At 48.0% G+C, this 18,716-nt stretch overlaps 2 protein-coding genes across 3 annotated transcripts in view; one reads left to right on the forward strand and one right to left on the reverse strand.

Annotated features, from left to right (window-relative positions):
- Positions 1–572: 572 nt before the first annotated feature.
- On the forward strand, positions 573–9,331 carry map3k8 (mitogen-activated protein kinase kinase kinase 8; the record flags this gene model as incomplete). The annotated part of the gene is made up of 7 exons (XM_079260229.1): positions 573–887; positions 1,311–1,481; positions 1,979–2,240; positions 3,063–3,169; positions 5,449–5,601; positions 8,794–9,040; positions 9,112–9,331. 7 exons carry the CDS (start codon positions 573–575, stop codon positions 9,255–9,257), a joined length of 1,401 nt encoding a protein of 466 aa, XP_079116355.1. The 3' UTR covers positions 9,258–9,331.
- A 6,294-nt stretch (positions 9,332–15,625) lies between these two features.
- Positions 15,626–18,716, reverse strand: part of LOC306771067 (rho guanine nucleotide exchange factor 4-like) — a 69,328-nt gene continuing 66,237 nt past the window's right edge. For both annotated transcript variants that reach the window (XM_079260116.1, XM_079260115.1), the window contains exon 13: positions 15,626–16,584. In XM_079260116.1, the coding sequence (XP_079116242.1) occupies positions 16,430–16,584 (155 nt within the window). In that variant the 3' untranslated portion in view covers positions 15,626–16,429. The remainder of the gene's footprint in view (positions 16,585–18,716) is intronic.

The raw sequence follows: 18,716 nt of genomic DNA on the forward strand, positions 1-18,716 counted from the left end.
ATCAGCAAGTATTAAGCCCTGTTTCTCTGTTTGTTGTTTTATTTTATTATTCTGTAAAGTTTGATAAGAATAAATTCATGAATAATATCATATTTGTAACACCTTGGTTTGGTAACCAGCATCATTACATAAAAATCCTTTTTGCAGTTATTCTGAACTGACATATTTAGATTGTGACAATAAAATATAAGTAATTATTTTGTTAAATTTTATTTCCTTATTTATTTGTTTTCTATTCAACGTGAAGCTCGGCATGCTGGGAAAGCTCCCAGCTCATCAGTATATGGAAGTAAGATGGGTTCAGATGTCTCTGTGTTGTGTCGCTGAGAAGAAGAAAACTGATGTTTTCCTGGGATTTCCCGTCTGTACTCTGAAAGTCTGCTCATTTGCCTGGAAAACAAGCCTGAGAAGCTCCTCCCAGCTGGGTGGTGCAGTCAGCCTTATGAGCCCAGCAAGCCTGGGGAAGTGTCAGAGCACTTCCGCTGCCAGGACATGGCTGATCTCTGATCAGCCGTGAACGGGACTTTTCTGATGTTTGCTTTCAGGTCCAGCCAGACAGACGTGGCTTCAAGATGGATTACAAATACGATACCGGACTAGAGCTGCTGCTGGCGCACATGGACGTGGAGGACATCATCAACGCTGCGGAGACGCTGTACCAGCTGGAGGAAGAGGGAGGCTTGTCCTTTGACGAGGAGGGTCTCTCTCAGGAGGATCTGGATGAGAATGAGGAGGCGGGGGAGATGGGGGGCGAGCAGAAGGACTACGATGGCGGTGTTCGCTACGGGACAGCCGCAGACCTCCTGTCCTTTGTCAACCTCCTGTCCAACATGCAGGCAGCGGCGCTGCAGCATCTTCCAGAGGAGATGGGCGTCCTCCTGAGCAAGGTGGGACTCTGCCTCCCGTCTTCTGTCCTGCTGTCTTACTCTGGAAGAATTTGGGACTCTTGCTGTTTATTTCTGAGACAGTCTGCATGTCTGACTCCTTCAGGAAGAGGGAAACCTTTGTTTGCCCAGTCATCTGGGCTAACCTGTTTCTCTCATACCTACATGGAGCTTTGTCTCACACCTGCTTTCCAAGCATTTTCCCAGAAAGCTGGAAATGCAAAGAGGACAGATGTGGTGCAAAGTGGGAAAAGCCTTCCTAAAAGCTCTTTTCTCCCTGTTTGCTTTGAGTTTTCCAGCTTCCTCCCACATTCCAAACACTCGCATGTTGACTGCTGGTGTTTCTGTCTGTGTTTCTGTTGCAGTCTGGAGCATTTTTGTCAGAATTTCTCTGAAAGTTTTGTTTCTTTGTCGTCTCCTCTCAAGCAGGACCTGGCTGTTAAAAAAGGCCACTACAGGATCAACATGGACGTGCTTCTCTTTCCGTGGAAACTGACCTACAAGCATTCCAGCTCTGGCCTCGTGCCCAAAGGCTCGTTTGGGAAAGTCCACTTAGCTCAGGACACCACCACCAGGAAGCGAATGGCCTGCAAGCTGGTGAGTGTAAAACTCTGCCAAACGCCTTGTCTTGCTCCTGTTCTGCAGCAACGTGCCTCATGGGAACTTCTGCTTCATGAGAAAGAGGAACAGCGCTTCCTGCTCGTGATTTAAGGGCTATTTCTGCTTACAAGATGAGCGCAAGACTGGAAATTTACCAGCAGCTTCTCACATGTTTGCTGTTTTTCTGATCAGATTTTTAAACAAGCATCTTTTTCAGCAGCACTCGCTGCTTTACGGCGTCTGTAGATGAAAAACATTGACAGAGGAAGAATAGTTTCCTGTCTGCTTCAGCGTTATCGTAGGATCTTGTTGACACTACGGCGGTTTGGGAAGACTTACTGGTACCAGTTGACGGTGTGTGCTTGGCATATGAGTCATGATAAGCAGCTGAGCTGGATGACAGAGAATAAAGTCAACATGAAAGGCTTATCTCAGGTAAACACAGCTTGGCAGGCTGGTTAATGTTCTCTCTGATCTGCTCCTCTTCCTCTCAGATCCACATAGAGAACTTCAAGGCGGCCGATGTGGAGTTCCAGGTCCGCTTCCGGCACGAGAACATCGCCGAGCTGTTCGGCGCCGTGCTGTGGGACCGGAGCATCCACCTGTTCATGGAAGCCGGCGAGGGCGGCTCCGTCCTGGAGAAGCTGGACAGCTGCGGCCCCATGAGGGAGTTCGAGATCATCTGGGTGGCCAAGCAGGTCCTGCGGGGCCTGGAGTACCTGCACGCCAACAACGTCATCCACCACGACATCAAACGTAAGAGGAAGGACTGGAAAGGGGTCAGGAAATGATGCAACGGAGTGTGTGCTGTGTGTGTGCGTCAACGTTCAACCACCGACACACGAAGCGCTGCAAACCGGCCCCCAGGATGTGACAGACTGGTGTTTTATCACAAGCTTTTCCCAGTTGGTCTCTCTGGAACCAGTCTGGCAGCTTTAACCCTTTATGGGACAAGTTTCAGCCTTTGTTTCAGATTCAGCAGGAAACTAGTTTATTGTTGATGTAAAAACAGAACGGAGGTCTGGGTTCACATGCTGCAAAAACTCAGCTTTAAAAAACAAGAAAAAAAATACAAAAATGAGGTAAATGTTGCTTAAAATCAGATAAATTATCTGCCAACAGAACAAGAAAATCTGGCTTGTCAAGACTTCCCAAAACAAGTAAAACTTCTCTGGCATAAAAACTGAGAATTATCTTACCTTTAAAAAAAATAAGCATATCTGTCCTCAGTTTAAGGTTTTTAATCTATGTTGATCAGTTTTTGCAGAGCAGCAGAAGGACAGTTCCAGGTTAAAGTTTCTCATTTTAAGGTATTTAATGGAGTGTCCTGTAAAGGGTTAACGGTGGAGTCCAGCTGGGATCCAGCCGAGGTGCTTTCACCTGGCCTGGAGCCGCCTGGCTGCAGTCTGGAAACCCCAGCTGGCTTCTGGTGTACTCGCAGGTTCTGCTAAAGGCCAGTCGGTTCCTCTTCCATGTCATTTTGGTTTGTGGGATTTCTTCCCTAAAATCCGCCTGTTATGATGTGGCAGTGAGAGTTCGGCAGCCTTTCCCTCAGCATGTCCTCTCTGTGTCTCTCAGCCAGTAACATCGTCCTCATGTCAGACAAGGCGGTGCTGGTGGACTTCGGTCTGGCCGTCCAGATGACCGAGGACATCTACAAACCCAGAGACCTCCGAGGGACGGAGGTAAGAGAAGGGATGCAAGCAGAGGTTCTGCTGCTGTCTGGGATTCCTCTTCTTCTTTCTCTTTCTGCTCAAAGTGAAACGTGCGTGTTGACTAGACCAGCCTGCAGCGTCTGACTCAGGCCAGACTTCCCCGCGCCGTCTGTCAGCGCTTGTCCACATTTTACAGCCGAGGAATGTAGAGAAGCTGAAAATGGCTGGACTGTTTGCCACAGTTGGCTCCCATCATGCATCATCCCTCTCTCACCTGCTGGTCAGATGGAGTGTTTTGTTCTGGCATCCTTGAACTCTCATGGTTCATGGTTTGTGGAAAGTCCCAGTACAGACCAGTAGTAATAATAAGAGATGCAGAGCAGCAAACATGGTGGGCTCAGACTGGAATTTCCAGCGTAGAAGAGCCTTGCTGGTGTGTGTGTGTGTGTGTGCTCCTCACACTGCTGATCTCTGTTAACCTTGACACACATACGGAGCTGGTTTAAAGGTTAGTTTGTTTGTTGCAGAAAGCCCCGTTTTCTAGAAGAGGATGTTTGTGACAAGCCTGATGCAGGAACTACTTTCTCTGCCATTTCCACCGGCAGCAACATTTCATGTTCTCTGTTCTACAGACATTTCAGTTCAATCCAGCTTTATTTGTACACTTCAACAATGTTGTCACAGGGAACTTTACAGACACATCATTTCAAGCCAATTCATACATATCCTATAATAGAAACCAACTGATTGCATCGAGTCATGACTTGGATCCAATCCCCCATCCTGAGCTGCACGCGGCGACAGTGGGAAGGAAAAAACTCCCCTTTAACAGGAAGAAAACCTCCGGCAGAACCCGGCTCAGGGAGGGCAGCCATCTGCCTCGACTGGTTGGGGTGGAGAGGACAGGAAAGACAGATCAACATGTACAACTGCACTTATTCAGGAAGACCTGCGGAAAAAAGGAGAAATAAGTTAGAGACGGCAATATTGGCATATATTTATACATTAATATATCAGAGAAATAGAGCGAGGTACTTCTCAGTGCATCAGGTAACATCCCCATTGCTACATAAGTAATGGATGGCTAGACTACCCATAACTATAAGAGCAATGAGCAGAACCTGGACAGTTGGGTCCCGTACATGCAGACTCCAACTCAGGAGATGCTCATATCCTAACTATAAGAATCATGGAAAAGGAAGGTTTTCAGCTCCATCTTAATGGTGTGGAGGGAGTCTGCCTCCCGAACCCACGGTGGGAGCTGGTTCCATAAGAGAGGAGCCTTAGACGCTTTTATCCAAAGCGACTTACATATGAGTGAGAACAACACAAGCAGGAACTCAGTAGAGGACATCGTAGGAAGGTGCTGGTGGACTGTCCAGTTGGACGCAGGTCCTTACATGAAGTGCTACAGGCTTTTTTTTGGTGTTGTTTACTCCCTTTCCATCCCATAATATCACCTATGTTACAATACAAAGAATTAATACCATAACGTTTGTTGCAAAGAACAGGGCTAAGTTCTCCAACTTTCTAACAAATACAGCTATACTAAGTGTAGAAGTTCTCCTTGAAGAGCTGAGTCTTCAGCTGGGTCTTAAAAGTAGACAGGGACTCTGCAGAGCGGTCAGAGTTTGGCAGATCATTCCACCATCGTGGCACAACAGAGGAAAAGAGTCTGGCTGGTGATTTAGTCCCACGTTGTGGTGGTAACACGAGGCGTCTTTCACTGGTGGAACGTAGCTGTGGAGAGGGAGTGTAGGTCTGGATTAGGGAGTGAAGGGGCAGATGGCTGCCTGTCCCTGAGCCGGGTTCTGCCGGAGGTTTCCTTCCTGTTAAAAGGGAGTTTTTTCCTTCCCACTGTCGCCAGTGTGCTTGCTCAGGATGAGAGATTTTCAGTTGGAGCCTCCAACTCAATCTGCTGGTTTCCTTATATAGGCTGTTATGAATTGGCTTTCTTAATGTTTTTTTTCTCTGTCTGTAAAGCGTCTTGAGATGGCATTGCCATGATTTGACGCTGTATAAATAAAGTTGAATTGAATTGAATTTAAGGTAGACGGGAGCCGTTTGAGTTATTGTTTTGTAAGCCAGAAGCAAAGCTTTAAATTTGATGCGTGCTGCGACTGGAAGCCAGTGAAGAGCGATTAGCAGCGGAGTGACATGAGCTCGTTTGGGTTGGTAGAAAAACAGACGCGCAGCAGGTTCTGGATCATCTGCAGAGGTTTAACCAGCATGCAGGCACACCTGCCAGTAGGGAACTGCAGTAATCGATGCGTGAGATGACCATGTCATTTTATGTTTCTTTTTTCCAGATGTATATGAGCCCAGAGCTGGTTCTGTGTAGAGGACATGACACCAAGACGGACATTTACAGCCTCGGGACCACCGTCATTCATATGCAGACAGGAAGTCCTCCCTGGGTCAGGAGGTACCCTCGCACCGCCTACCCCTCCTACCTCTATATTGTAAGTAAAGCTCAGGTTTTACTGATCCTCAGATGACCGTGTCGGTTGTTGCTCCGCCGTCTTGCTTAGTTTAACAGCTCTTGGCTCATTTCAGAAGAAGTTCTTGTCGGTAAATGTGGTCATAATGCTGCTTTTCCAAGTTGCAAACAACTTTAGTGAAACTCACCTCAATGTTGATGATTTAACCATTTTATTACAGTTTATATATAATTATAACGATCATCACACAATTATGAGACTTTATTAGAAAATGAGGATTTTTAGCAAATCTGAACAGAAAAATACAGGAAGATAAGAGAGAACTATGTTGTAGAATGATGCTCCAGATGTTTGTACTGGTGAAACTGGACTGCAGCAGACCAGTTCTCCTGTTCCACCATCAGGATGTGGTTCAGCATGGTCCTGCTGGACCGGTTCTCCTGTTCCACCATCAGGATGTGGTTCAGCATGGTCCTGCTGGACCAGTTCTCCTGTTCCACCATCAGGATGTGGTTCAGCATGGTCCTGCTGGACCAGTTCTCCTGTTCCACCATCAGGATGTGGTCCTGCTGGACCAGTTCTCCTGTTCCACCATCAGGATGTGGTTCAGCGTGGTCCTGCTGGACCAGTTCTCCTGTTCCACCATCAGGATGTGGTCCAGCATGGTGGAACCTGCAAGGTCTTCCCTGAAAGAGACGTTGTCTGGATGGGAGCAGATGTTTCAGCATTGATGGAGCTTCCCAGATGTGGAAGCTGCCCACGCCATCGGCACTAATGCAACCCCATCCCATCAGAGATGCAGGCTGATAACAAGCTGGATGCTCCCTCTCCTCTTTAGTCTGCAGGACACGCCGTCCATGCTGTCCACAAACTATTCCACATCTTCATCCAGGTTTCCACTCAGAACATTTTAAATGAGCTTTGGTCCAGAGAAGACGGCGTGTTTCTGGATCCTCTTCACATATGATGGAGCTTTAACCTGTATGTGTGGATTTCAGCCTGAACTGGGTTCACACTGGTTTCTGGAAGCTTCCTGAGTCCATGCACTGGTTTCCAGTAGAGAATCATGTCTGCTGTTCATGCAGAACATCACCAGCATACAGAGATTCCTTCTAATTCTCTGAATGTTTTAATGATAGTACACACTTTAGATGGTGGATCTTCCAAGTCAGAGGAACATTTTTCTCGAATTGTTTTACAACTTTTAGATCCAGTTTGTCTCAGATTGTCTTAGAGACTCTGAAATGCTCCTTTCATATCCAGTCATGCTCCTGACATGTTGCCGGTTAACCAGATAAGTTGTCAAATTCTCCTCCAGTTGTTGCTTTTCCAGCCTTTTGTTGCTCCTGTTGCAGCTGTTTACAGATGTGTAGCTGCATCAAACTCAGAATAAACTCATATTTTCCCTCTGGAATGATCCAGAAAACCCTCATTTTACATAAAATGATAAAATGGTGATCATCACCAACTGAGCATGTAGACGCGAGCGTCCAAAAACAAACTCAGTATTGAAATTTCTGCTCCACAGTTGCAAATATATCAGATTTCATGCTTCAGTTATTTGGTGTTTTTATTTTTATATATTGCGCCCACATGAAGCGAAGAGCATCGCGTCACGCCAGCACAGCTCATAAAAAACAGGAAGTATCGTTTTTATCTCACTACATTTTAAATCATGACATACTTTACGGCGACCTTTTCGACATCATTTCCAGTCCAGATCGTCAGAAGATAAGATGACATTCAGCTCATTTCACCAGGCGATGCTTCCGGTTTGATGACCTACGTTCCATTACATGCTTCTTTCTTTCCACACGTCCTGCGTCTGCGTTGAAAACGATTATCAGCCTTAATAAATGATTCTGACTGTTACTCACTTCCACATGAAACTGCTGTCATGGAGAAGTGATGTCTCGCAGAGATAAAGCCACTTCTTCCACATGCAGACGCCATCTGTTCAGCCTGATCTTATCTGCTGATCTTTTATATCGTTCGTAGCTGACCACAGCCGCCGTGCTCTTACTGAGAGCTGGGGCCCCAGTGTGCACGTGCTCAAGCAACCTTCATATACATAAGTAAGAAAAAAAGGGGTAAAACCAGTGACAGAAAAATAAAAAAAAAAGTTTGTTTCATGTAACTTCAGTTGTATGAAAGTTTTAACTCCTTAATGCTACATTTTTATAAAACAAAATAAATGCAGTAAAAAAGAGGAAATAAAGAAAAACAATTAAATTAAATTAAATTAAATTAAATTAAATTAAATTAAATTAAATTAAATTAAATTATGCGAGGTGTACCCTGCCTTTCGCCCAAAGACTGCTGTGATAGGCTCCAGCTTCCCTGCGACCCGTCATTGGATTAAGCGGTTAGGAAATAAATGAATAAAATAAATTAAATTAAATTAAATTGAAAAAATGAAATAAAACAAAATAATTATAATTAATAAAAATAAATGCAATAACATTAGATTTAAAAAAATTCTTATAAATTAAAAGCAGATTGTCAAATAAGAAAGTGTAAAGGGGTTTAAACGACATAATGCAACACAAAAATGAATTATTGACATATTTACATTAAAAAGGATAATAGATAATAATAATAAAGATAATAATAATTTAGATTATTGAGATATTGATGAGCTATGATGTGCAACATGACCTGATCCTCACAAGAAGCAGCGATCAGCTGATCTGCTTTGGTTGACTGGATCTCGACACATGAAGCCCTTTTGACGACGCCGTCCAGTAAACTGTAGTCCAGTTCTGATTAAATCTACTTAAATCTTTAGTTTAAGTTATTCCTGAGTGCAGAACCAGAACCAGGAAGGACCGGCTTCCTCCTGCTCCGGTCCAGATTCCAAACCTTAATGTCTTATATATTGGTTCTGCCGGAGGTTTCCTTCCTGTTAAAAGGGAGTTTTTTCCTTCCCACTGTCGCCAGTGTGCTTGCTCAGGATGGGAGATTGAGTTGGACTCAACTCAATCTGTTGGTTTCCTTATATAGGCTGTTATGAATTGGCCTTCATTATGTTTTCTTCTCTGTCTGTAAAGCGTCCTGAGATGGCATTGTCGTGATTGAATTTAATTGAATTGAATGTACTGACTGATGACTTGCTGGTTTCTGTGGGGGTCAGTGAGGCCTCGGGACCCTCATATGTGGACACGTAACCCCTGAAGTTCCCCTAAATGGGTTTTGTTTCCTGTCCCCCAACAGATCTACAAGCAGGCCCCCCCGCTGGAGGACATCCCAGAGGACTGCAGCGTGGACATGCGCTCCTTCCTGCAGCGAGCCCTGGAGAGGAATCCCGTCCTGCGGAGCTCAGCGTCCGAGCTGCTGAAGGACGGAGCCATCAATCCGCCCAGGGAGGATCAGCCGCGCTGTTGGAGTCTGGACTCGGCCCTGGAGGAGGCCACCCACACCCTGTCCCGACAGCAGAGCCAGCACCACGACACCATTCCAGGCAGGGACTGGCATTGGGACGTGTCCTGTCTCCAGCTACAGCGTGATGCTAACATGTCCTTGTCTCCGCAGAGTCGTCCCTCTACTCCGAAGGATCTGGTCCCATTCGGAGGAACGGATCGCTGCACATTGATCTGGGAGCTCTATCGGGTTACGCTAAACTGGCAACGGGGCCCCCGCCCCGGAACATGGATAACTGCATGACACCAGGAACGTAGCTGGAACTGGGAATACTGGAGAATCCCACAGCGTACAGGAAGCACCAAAACCATGTCTGTTCCAGTACACTCTGCTCTCCTAACTGGTCTACTAACTGGTCTCCCAGCTGGTGTCCTAACTGGTTTCCCAGTTGGTCTCCTAACTGGTCTCCTAGCTGGTTTCCTAACTGGTCTACTAGCTGGTCTCCCAGCTGGTCTCCTAACTGGTCTCCTCACTGGTCTCCCAGCTGGTGTCCTAACTGTTTTCCCTGCTGGTCTCCTAACTGGTTTCCCAGCTGGTCTCCTAGCTGGTTTCCCAACTGGTTTCCCAGCTGGTCTCCCAGCTGGTCTCCATGCTGGTCTTCTAATTGGACTCCTAACTGGTCTACTAGCTGGTCTCCTAACTGGTTTCCAAACTGTTTTCCCTGCTGGTCTCCTAGCTGGTCCTCTAACTGGACTCCTAACTGGTTTTCTAGCTGGTCAACTCAACAGACTTTTACACTAAACCACCTTTAGCCGTTCAGACTGGCAGAACCGTTCTTAGTCTTTCCCTTCATTGCATGCTGATTATCAGCCACCCAGCTGGCAGACAAACACGCCTCCTCGTATGTGTGTGTGGATCTTCAGCTCTGAGGAAAGGAGATGGCCGATAACGTAACAAAGACTCAAATGAACATTTGATTGTAAAAACGGAGGTTATTTGGCCGCTGCTGGTGCGAGTCTGATGGGAGGAGCTTCCTCTGAACCAGACGACACTGCAGGAAGGTGATTGTATATAATACACTGTAAATATGAAAGCATTATCAGTCATCATTTCAACATTGCAGGTGTCACACTGTACACCTATTTATCGTCTCCTACTGTCAGGACTTATTTTAGCTGTTAGAATGTAAGCTAGTGATTAAAGTATGTGTGCATTACACGCTATGATCTATAGTTCTTTACGGACTTCCTTTTCATTCCTGTGGAATACGAATAAAAATGCTGCGTCATGCAGAAGAGCTGTCTGATCTGTGTTTCGTGCAACTTGTAATTCTGTCAACTTCTTTTCACTTCATTGTAGCCTGTTTACTGATTATAATCCAAATAAAACAAATCATTAATCCGTTTGACTGTGTCTGTAAACCTGTTCATATCACATCGTATCGGTTCGTACCGTCTTGTACTACTGTATCGTACTGTGTTTTCATCCATCCATTCTCCACTGCTTATCCGGGGTCGGGTCGTGGGGGCAGCAGCCTAAGCAGGGAAGCCCAGACTTCCCTCTCCCCAGCCACATTTGCCAACTCTGCGGGGGGATCCAGAGGCGTTCCCAGGCCAGCCGAGAGATATAATCCCTCCAGCGTGTCCTGGGTCTTCCCCGGGGTCTCCTCCCAGAGGGACGTGCCTGGAACACCTCACCAGGGAGGTCCAGGAGGCATCCTGACCAGATGCCCGAGCCACCTCAACTGGTTCCTCTCGATGCGGAGGAGCAGCGGCTCTACTCTGATCTCCTCCCGGATGACCGAGCTCCTCCCCCTATCTCTAAGGGAGAGCCCGGCCACCCTGCGGAGGAAACCCATTTCAGCCGCCTGTATACGAGATCTCGTTCTTTCGGTCACGACCCACAGCTCATGACCATAGGTGAGGGTAGGAACGTAGATCGACTGGTAAATCGAGAGCTTCGCCTTCTGGCTTCACCACGACAGACCGGCGCAGAGTCCGCATTACTGCAGACGCCGCACCGATCCGTCTGTCGATCTCACGCTCCATCCTTCCCTCACTCGTGAACAACACCCCGAGATATTTAAACTCCTCATCACTCCCAACCCGGAGAGGACAATCCAGCCTATTCCTGCAGAATAATTCATATCGTAGCTCCCTGAACCTTATCGTACCATGTCCCACCGTGTGGTGTTGACGAAACCTTCACCCCAAGCTGCGTCCTTTAAAGAGGACGGAAAACCTTCATCAGGAAGGACAGCTGTTGGTGGAGAGGACAGGAAAGAACTCTAAAACATCTGCATGATGGGGGGCCAGCATAGTCGAAGGCGGTGAAATGTTGCAGGTTCTCTTCAGTCTTTACAGAACAAATTCAGCGAGAAGCTCCAGAGATCCAGAAACACGTCAGACTCATGGCGCCTGCGGGGTGATGCTGTAACCAACCTTACGCAGACGCCGAGCAAATATAAAATCAACTGAAAGCAGAGAAATCTGCTGAGAAATATATAAGATCATCCAAGTCGGACGGAAACGCGCAGCTTTTGGTCCATTACTCTCATATGGGACATTCGCCTTTTGCACAGACACACCCTGTCTATCTTTCTCTTCATGCAAGTTAAACGGCAGCGTCCAACCCCGCATCGGGGGGCGTCTCATGCACGACCCTTCAGCCTGTCTTCCATCTGAAATGCTGTCTGGAAAGTGAAAGTACACAGATGACACAGAGAGTAAACGGAGCTTTTTGACGACATGGTACAGGGCTGTCCCTTGCAACACTTTCCCGCTACGCTGTACCCCCTCTCTGGGCGGGGTCCTCTGTTTTCCAGATGGGCTGGTGAAAGGTGTTTATGATTGGATGAATTTATGCAAAGTGAGGATTGCAGGATGATCACTGCTCTGCAGGAGTCTGCAGACCGGCAGTGATCATAGCGACAGCTCAGCTCCAACAGAGTTTATCTGGAACGCCTTCAACTCAAAGGTGTTCCGTAAGTACAACCAAAGATCCTATCAGCTCCATGGTGCCGCCTGCAGCAGAACCAAAGACAGGAATCACGCAATGGAACAGCGCTGCTGATGTCTGAGGCTGAGGCTGAGGAGAGAGGAGCATGAAGGGTCCAGCAGGGATGTCTTCAGGTCATGTCCACGGCTGAGACGGACTGTCCAGCTTGATGTTTTCCTCCTGGTGGAGAACCACTGATCCGTTAAAGGCTGTTGTAACCTACAGATGAAAATTCCTCCAAAGCTGAGCTGATTTCATCGCAGATGACTAAGAAACGGCTGGAACATCTGCACATGCCTCATTATGTCAGACTAGACCTCTTCATGTGGTTTTCCTGGACTTTCCAGCCAGCAGTAAAACCGGATGGAGACGACGGGGATCAGAGTATCTCACTGCAACTTTCAGATTTAGCTTGGTCCAGCAGCTGCTTCTGATGAAGGAAACTAATGAAATGTGAGAATGTTTCGTCCCTTTGCATTTCTGGACCAACTCTTCCTCTTTCTGAAAACATGAGAGTGGGTGGTGAGCTGTGGCGGGGGTTTCCTCTGAGTGGGGCTGATCTGACTCGCTCTCTTCGCCCGGTGCACCAACAGCTGCACCTGCAGCCACCAGTCTGTCAAATCTCTCAAGTCCTGAAACTGCAGTACCTGAAAGGAGGACATCAACTTCATCATCACGAAGCTCCGCAGAGCTCTTTGTAAAGTAATCAAATGTCCACATAAGGCTTTTGATTAATGTGAAAAGGCTTTACTGCAGGCTTTGTGTCAGTACACGCCATTCGCAGAAGCAACAACATGCGCACGTTACCATAGTGACGCCCGACAGTTAAACTTTACGGCACGTAAAACAGTTGTTGTCAAATCACGTAACTCTGTACTTAAATGACACTCTTCATCGTTGAATCCATCCTGACCACCTCCATCACATCCGGTTTCCGGCTGGCGCCCTCAGACTGCAGCGCATCACGCCTCCTCCAGGCCTGCAGGCCTGCAGGTGGGCGGGAAAGATCTCCCCCTCTGGCAGGAGGCCGCAGCCCATCAGGACCAAAACACTTCCATCCCATCTGCTGAAGCTCCCTCCATACCGGTAATATGTCCATAAAAACTTACATCTCACACCGTCTTTATGCAACGCACTTCATTGTGGAATAAATCACAGAGCACTTTATCAACTGCAGTTAGTCCAGAATGCGGCGGCACGCCTCTTAACAGGAACTAAGAAACATGAGCACATCTCCCCGATTCTTGTCTCTTTGCACCGGCTTCCTGTTGGTTTTAGAGCTGATTTTAAGATTTTATTGTTTCTTTTCAAGGCGTCGAACGGACTGTCCTCTAAATACGTTTCTGACCTCATCCAGATTTATACTCTGTGCTCTGAGGTCAGAGGTCAGCTCCAGCTCATGGTACCAAAGACGAGGCGAGGACCTTTTCTGTGGCTAGACCTAAACTGTGGAATGCCCTGCCCCCCCATGTCAAAACGGCCCCCACCCTGGAGTGTTTTAAGTCTTTTCTCTTTTATTCTCTGGCTTTTAACACTGCGTGAGTTGTGTGGTCCTCTGTGTACTTTTATTTATTTTTAAGTTATTTTATTATTTCATTTTTATTAAATTATTGGTTTTTACCAGTTTATTGGGAATGATTTTAAGTTTATTACTTTGTATTTACTGATATTTTAGGATTGTAAAATTGTTTTTGTTTTATTCTGTGCAGCACTTTGGAAACTGACTATGAAATGTGCTGTATAAATAGAGTGGATTGGATCGGATTATGCATCCAATTCATGTCTCTCCTGTGCAAACTTTGCGGTAAAGCCTTCAGAGGTTGTGGTTCTGAAGGCTGTAACAGTCAGCAAACAGCGCCACCTGCTGGTGGGAGTGGATATGACACCCTCTCAGGTTCTGCTGTGAACTCTAGCAGAGAAAAATATTAAAAATTGGCTCCATTACAACAAATTAGTATGAATTTTGGTTTTTGTTTTCCCTTCCATGCTCGGTGTTTTAAACCAGCAGTAAAAACACCTGTGAATATTTAGAAGCCTTTGTTTTTTTAGACCCATCTGTTTGGTTGGAGCTGAGCAGGATTTCCAGCAGCTCGACTTACAATGTTCAGTATCTCATCTGATTTTAATTTTCATTCTGTATTTTTCTGCTGTGTAGTTTTAGTTTTTGTATATGTACTATTTATTGTTTATGTACAGCACTTTGGGCAGCAGAAGCCATTTTAAATGTGCTTTATAAATAAAGTTGTCATTGACATTTGGTGCTTTTTTTTTTCCCATGCAGAGGTGGAAATCAACAGATCGCTCCCAAACCTCAATATTTTATTAATATTGTAATACAGACACTACAATAGATGCTTTGAAAAATGTAACAAAAAGTCAAAAACTTGCACTTATAAAGTAAATAAGATGCTTGAAGTTAGAATAAAACAAGCAAATAAAAGAAGAAGAAGAAAGAAAACAGGGTTAACCCACATTTTTCCATCATAAATAATCACCCTGTTTGAAAGCCTCATTCTTCAGCTTAAGGAATGTTTAATATCGTTTACATTGGAACATAAAGTACATTTTACTGCGCTTACAGAGCAAAATCACTGGGCTGCATTGATCTGCAATGAGCTTCCACACGAGGCCAGATGAGCAGAGCAGGAACAGCGGATAGCAGAAGCACAGGTGGAGAACAGAACCAGGATGTGATGCTTTCAGCTTCGTCACACACCAACGCCTCGGCGAATCTGGTTAAATATACAGGGAGGAGGAGGGGGGGTCTGCAGAGATAAAAAAATATTCTTCACAGTATTTTTTCATCACATCCATGCATGTCATTGTAAGTTATCCATGTCACACCCTAAATGGCACTTCATCAAATAAAAGGAGGGAGAAAAGCGCTTGTCTGACTGCAGGGGTGGCATGGCGGCCATACGGAGGAGACGGGGGTCAGAGTGGTGGCATGGCGGCCATACGGAGGAGACGGGGGTCAGACTGGTGGCATGGCGGCCATACGGAGAAGACGGGGGTCAGACTGGTGGCATGGCGGCCATACGGAGGAGACAGGGGTCAGACTGGTGGCATGGCGGCCATACGGAGGAGACAGGGGTCAGACTGGTGGCATGGCGGCCATACAGAGAAGACGGGGGTCAGACTGGTGGCATGGCGGCCATATGGAGGAGACGGGGGTCTGAGTGGTGGCATGGCGGCCATACGGAGGAGACGGGGGTCAGACTGGTGGCATGGCGGCCATACGGAGGAGACGGGGGTCAGACTGGTGGCATGGCGGCCATACGGAGGAGACGGGGGTCAGACTGGTGGCATGGCGGCCATACGGAGGAGACGGGGGTCAGACTGGTGGCATGGCGGCCATACGGAGGAGACGGGGGTCAGACTGGTGGCATGGCGGCCATACGGAGGAGACGGGGGTCAGACTGGTGGCATGGCGGCCATACGGAGGAGATGGGGTCAGACTGGTGGCATGGCGGCCATATGGAGGAGACGGGGGTCAGACTGGTGGCATGGCGGCCATATGGAGGAGACGGGGGTCAGACTGGTGGCATGGCGGCCATACGGCCATACGGCCATACGGAGGCGATGGGGTCAGACTGGTGGCATGGCGGCCATACGGCCATACGGAGGAGACGGGGGTCAGACTGGTGGCATGGCGGCCATACGGAGGAGACGGGGGTCAGACTGGTGGCATGGCGGCCATACGGAGGAGATGGGGTCAGACTGGTGGCATGGCGGCCATATGGAGGAGACGGGGGTCAGACTGGTGGCATGGCGGCCATACGGCCATACGGAGGCGATGGGGTCAGACTGGTGGCCTGGCGGCCATACGGAGGCGATGGGGTCAGACTGGTGGCCTGGCGTCTGGTGGCAGACTCCTCGTCTGCATCAGGGGTGCGTCGTTTCAAATGCACGAGACCACAAACGAACCAGAGAAATACAAAAAACCAACGGCGACAGACCACAAACATTGGATCCTGATGCGACTGCACGGAGAAATGCTTGACCCAATCTTCCCTTTTTTTTCTTTTTTAAGCAGATCACATAAAAAATCCTCTGACACCATGAAAAGTTGGCAAATCTGTCAAATAAAAAACAAAACAAAAGCAGTAAAACAGGTAAATAAAAGAAGGAGAGGCAACGTTGTCACAGCACAGCCACGAGTCCCGACGTCGGCTGCAGCAGCACAGGAGCAGGAACACCAGCCAGGCGTTGGGTTTGCAGCAGAAGCAGAAGGAAATCAAGCAGAGTCCACTCTCCACGTTCCACTCAGCGTCTCTATGAGACCAGTCTCAGGTCTGATTGTTAACCAACCTATAAAGTGCTTTCGTAAAAATAATCTCCTCCTTGTCATCATCTTCTTCATCTATACAACAAGTCAGTAAATCAGTCCAGGAAACGTTACGAGTAGGAAAGAATGACAGGAAGAATAAAAAGGGTCTATTCAGGCACGAGCAGAGCTCTTCTCTTTCTCCTCCTCCAGAACCCCCCCACTTCACTTCCTGAAAGGTGTCAGTCTCCCGATGTTGTGCCAGAAGGTGGTTTTACGTTTGGGCTCGGCCAGCATGAAGACCTGCTGCTGGGGCAAAGCGGTGGGGAGGGAGGGGTGTTTCTGCCGGAGCAGGAAGTCGCAGTAGGGTCTGGTCACCGCTGGAGGGAGGCGGGGGGGGAGACAGATGGGAGAAAATGGTCATTAGGAGACGGGAAAGATGCTCACACACATGCAGCAGCATCACAAAAAGTGTATAATTACCAATAATTAGGTCTCTTTGCAACAGACTTCCACAGTGAATGAGTGAATTTTAAAGGTTAAATCTGTTTTAACTTTCAAAGAGAAATGAATAGTTTTCCTTTCTTTTTAATTCAGTATCTGCTGTCGTCTCATTAGTTCGTTCTAAACAAAAGGTCAGAAGAAAGTAAAGAAGAAAATATAATGATTATGAAGATGGATTCTAGTCTTTTATCTCTTCACCGTCACTAAAATGTCTCTTTATGTCTTGACATATTTTATCAGGTGTGCTTCATGGAGAAATAATTTTACTGTACCTTTAAAGGTTTTATGTAAAACAGACTGAATGCATAAAATACAGAAAAACTTGGTTCAAAAAGTCTGTAAATAAATAACTTTGCAGAGCGTCTGTCGGGAAAACACACAGGATGAGCAGCAGAGTTGATACGTGGGGTACTGTCGTCACTGTGACCTGGTGATGTAAGCCAGGTGCGTGAGGTCAGCCAGGTGCGTGAGGTCAGCCAGGTGCGTGATGTCAGCCAGGTGTGTGATGTCAGCCAGGTGTGTGAGGTCAGCCAGGTGTGTGAGGTCAGCCAGGTGTGTGATGTCAGCCAGGTGTGTGAGGTCAGCCAGGTGTGTGAGGTCAGCCAGGTGTGTGAGGTCAGCCAGGTGCGTGATGTCAGCCAGGTGTGTGATGTCAGCCAGGTGTGTGAGGTCAGCCAGGTGCGTGATGTCAGCCAGGTGCGTGAGGTCAGCCAGGTGTGTGAGGTCAGCCAGGTGCGTGAGGTCAGCCAGGTGTGTGAGGTCAGCCAGGTGTGTGATGTCAGCCAGGTGTGTGATCTCAGCCAGGTGTGTGAGGTCAGCCAGGTGTGTGAGGTCAGCCAGGTGCGTGATGTCAGCCAGGTGCGTGATGTCAGCCAGGTGTGTGATGTCAGCCAGATGCGTGAGGTCAGCCAGGTGTGTGAGGTCAGCCAGGTGTGTGATCTCAGCCAGGTGTGTGAGGTCAGCCAGGTGCGTGAGGTCAGCCAGGTGTGTGAGGTCAGCCAGGTGTGTAAGGTCAGCCAGGTGTGTAAAGTCAGCCAGGTGTGTGATGTTTGCCAGGTGTGTGAGGTCAGCCAGGTGTGTGATGTTTGCCAGGTGTGTGAGGTCAGCCAGGTGTGTGATGTTTGCCAGGTGTGTGATGTCAGCCAGGTGTGTGATGTCAGCCAGGTGTGTGAGGTCAGCCAGGTGTGTGATGTTTGCCAGGTGTGTGAGGTCAGCCAGGTGTGTGATGTCAGCCAGGTGTGTGAGGTCAGCCAGGTGTGTGATGTTTGCCAGGTGCGTGAGGTCAGCCAGGTGTGTGATGTTTGCCAGGTGTGTGAGGTCAGCCAGGTGTGTGATGTCAGCCAGGTGTGTGAGGTCAGCCAGGTGTGTGATGTTTGCCAGGTGCGTGAGGTCAGCCAGATGTGTGAGGTCAGCCAGGTGTGTGAGGTCAGCCAGGTGTGTGATGTCAGCCAGGTGTGTGAGGTCAGCCAGGTGTGTGATGTTAGCCAGGTGTGTGAGGTCAGCCAGGTGTGTGAGGTCAGCCAGGTGTGTGATGTTTGCCAGGTGTGTGATGTCAGCCAGGTGTGTGAGGTCAGCCATGTGTGTGATGTCAGCCAGGTGTGTGAGGTCAGCCAGGTGTGTGATGTCAGCCAGGTGTGTGAGGTCAGCCAGGTGTGTGATGTCAGCCAGGTGTGTGAGGTAAGCCAGGTGTGTGAGGTCAGCCAGGTGTGTGATCTCAGCCAGGTGCGTGAGGTCAGCCAGGTGTGTGATGTTAGCCAGGTGTGTGAGGTCAGCCAGGTGTGTGATGTTTGCCAGGTGTGTGAGGTCAGCCAGGTGTGTGATATTTGCCAGGTGTGTGAGGTCAGCCAGGTGTGTGAGGTCAGCCAGGTGTGTGATGTTTGCCAGGTGTGTGAGGTCAGCCAGGTGTGTGATGTCAACCAGGTGTGTGAGGTCAGTCAGGTGTGTGATGTCAGCCAGGTGTGTGAGGTCAGCCAGGTGTGCGAGGTCAGCCAGGTGCGTGAGGTCAGCC

This window comes from Telmatherina bonti (assembly GCF_933228915.1).
Source record: "Telmatherina bonti genome assembly, chromosome: 20".
In the NCBI taxonomy this organism is placed as follows: Eukaryota; Metazoa; Chordata; class Actinopteri; order Atheriniformes; family Telmatherinidae; genus Telmatherina; species Telmatherina bonti.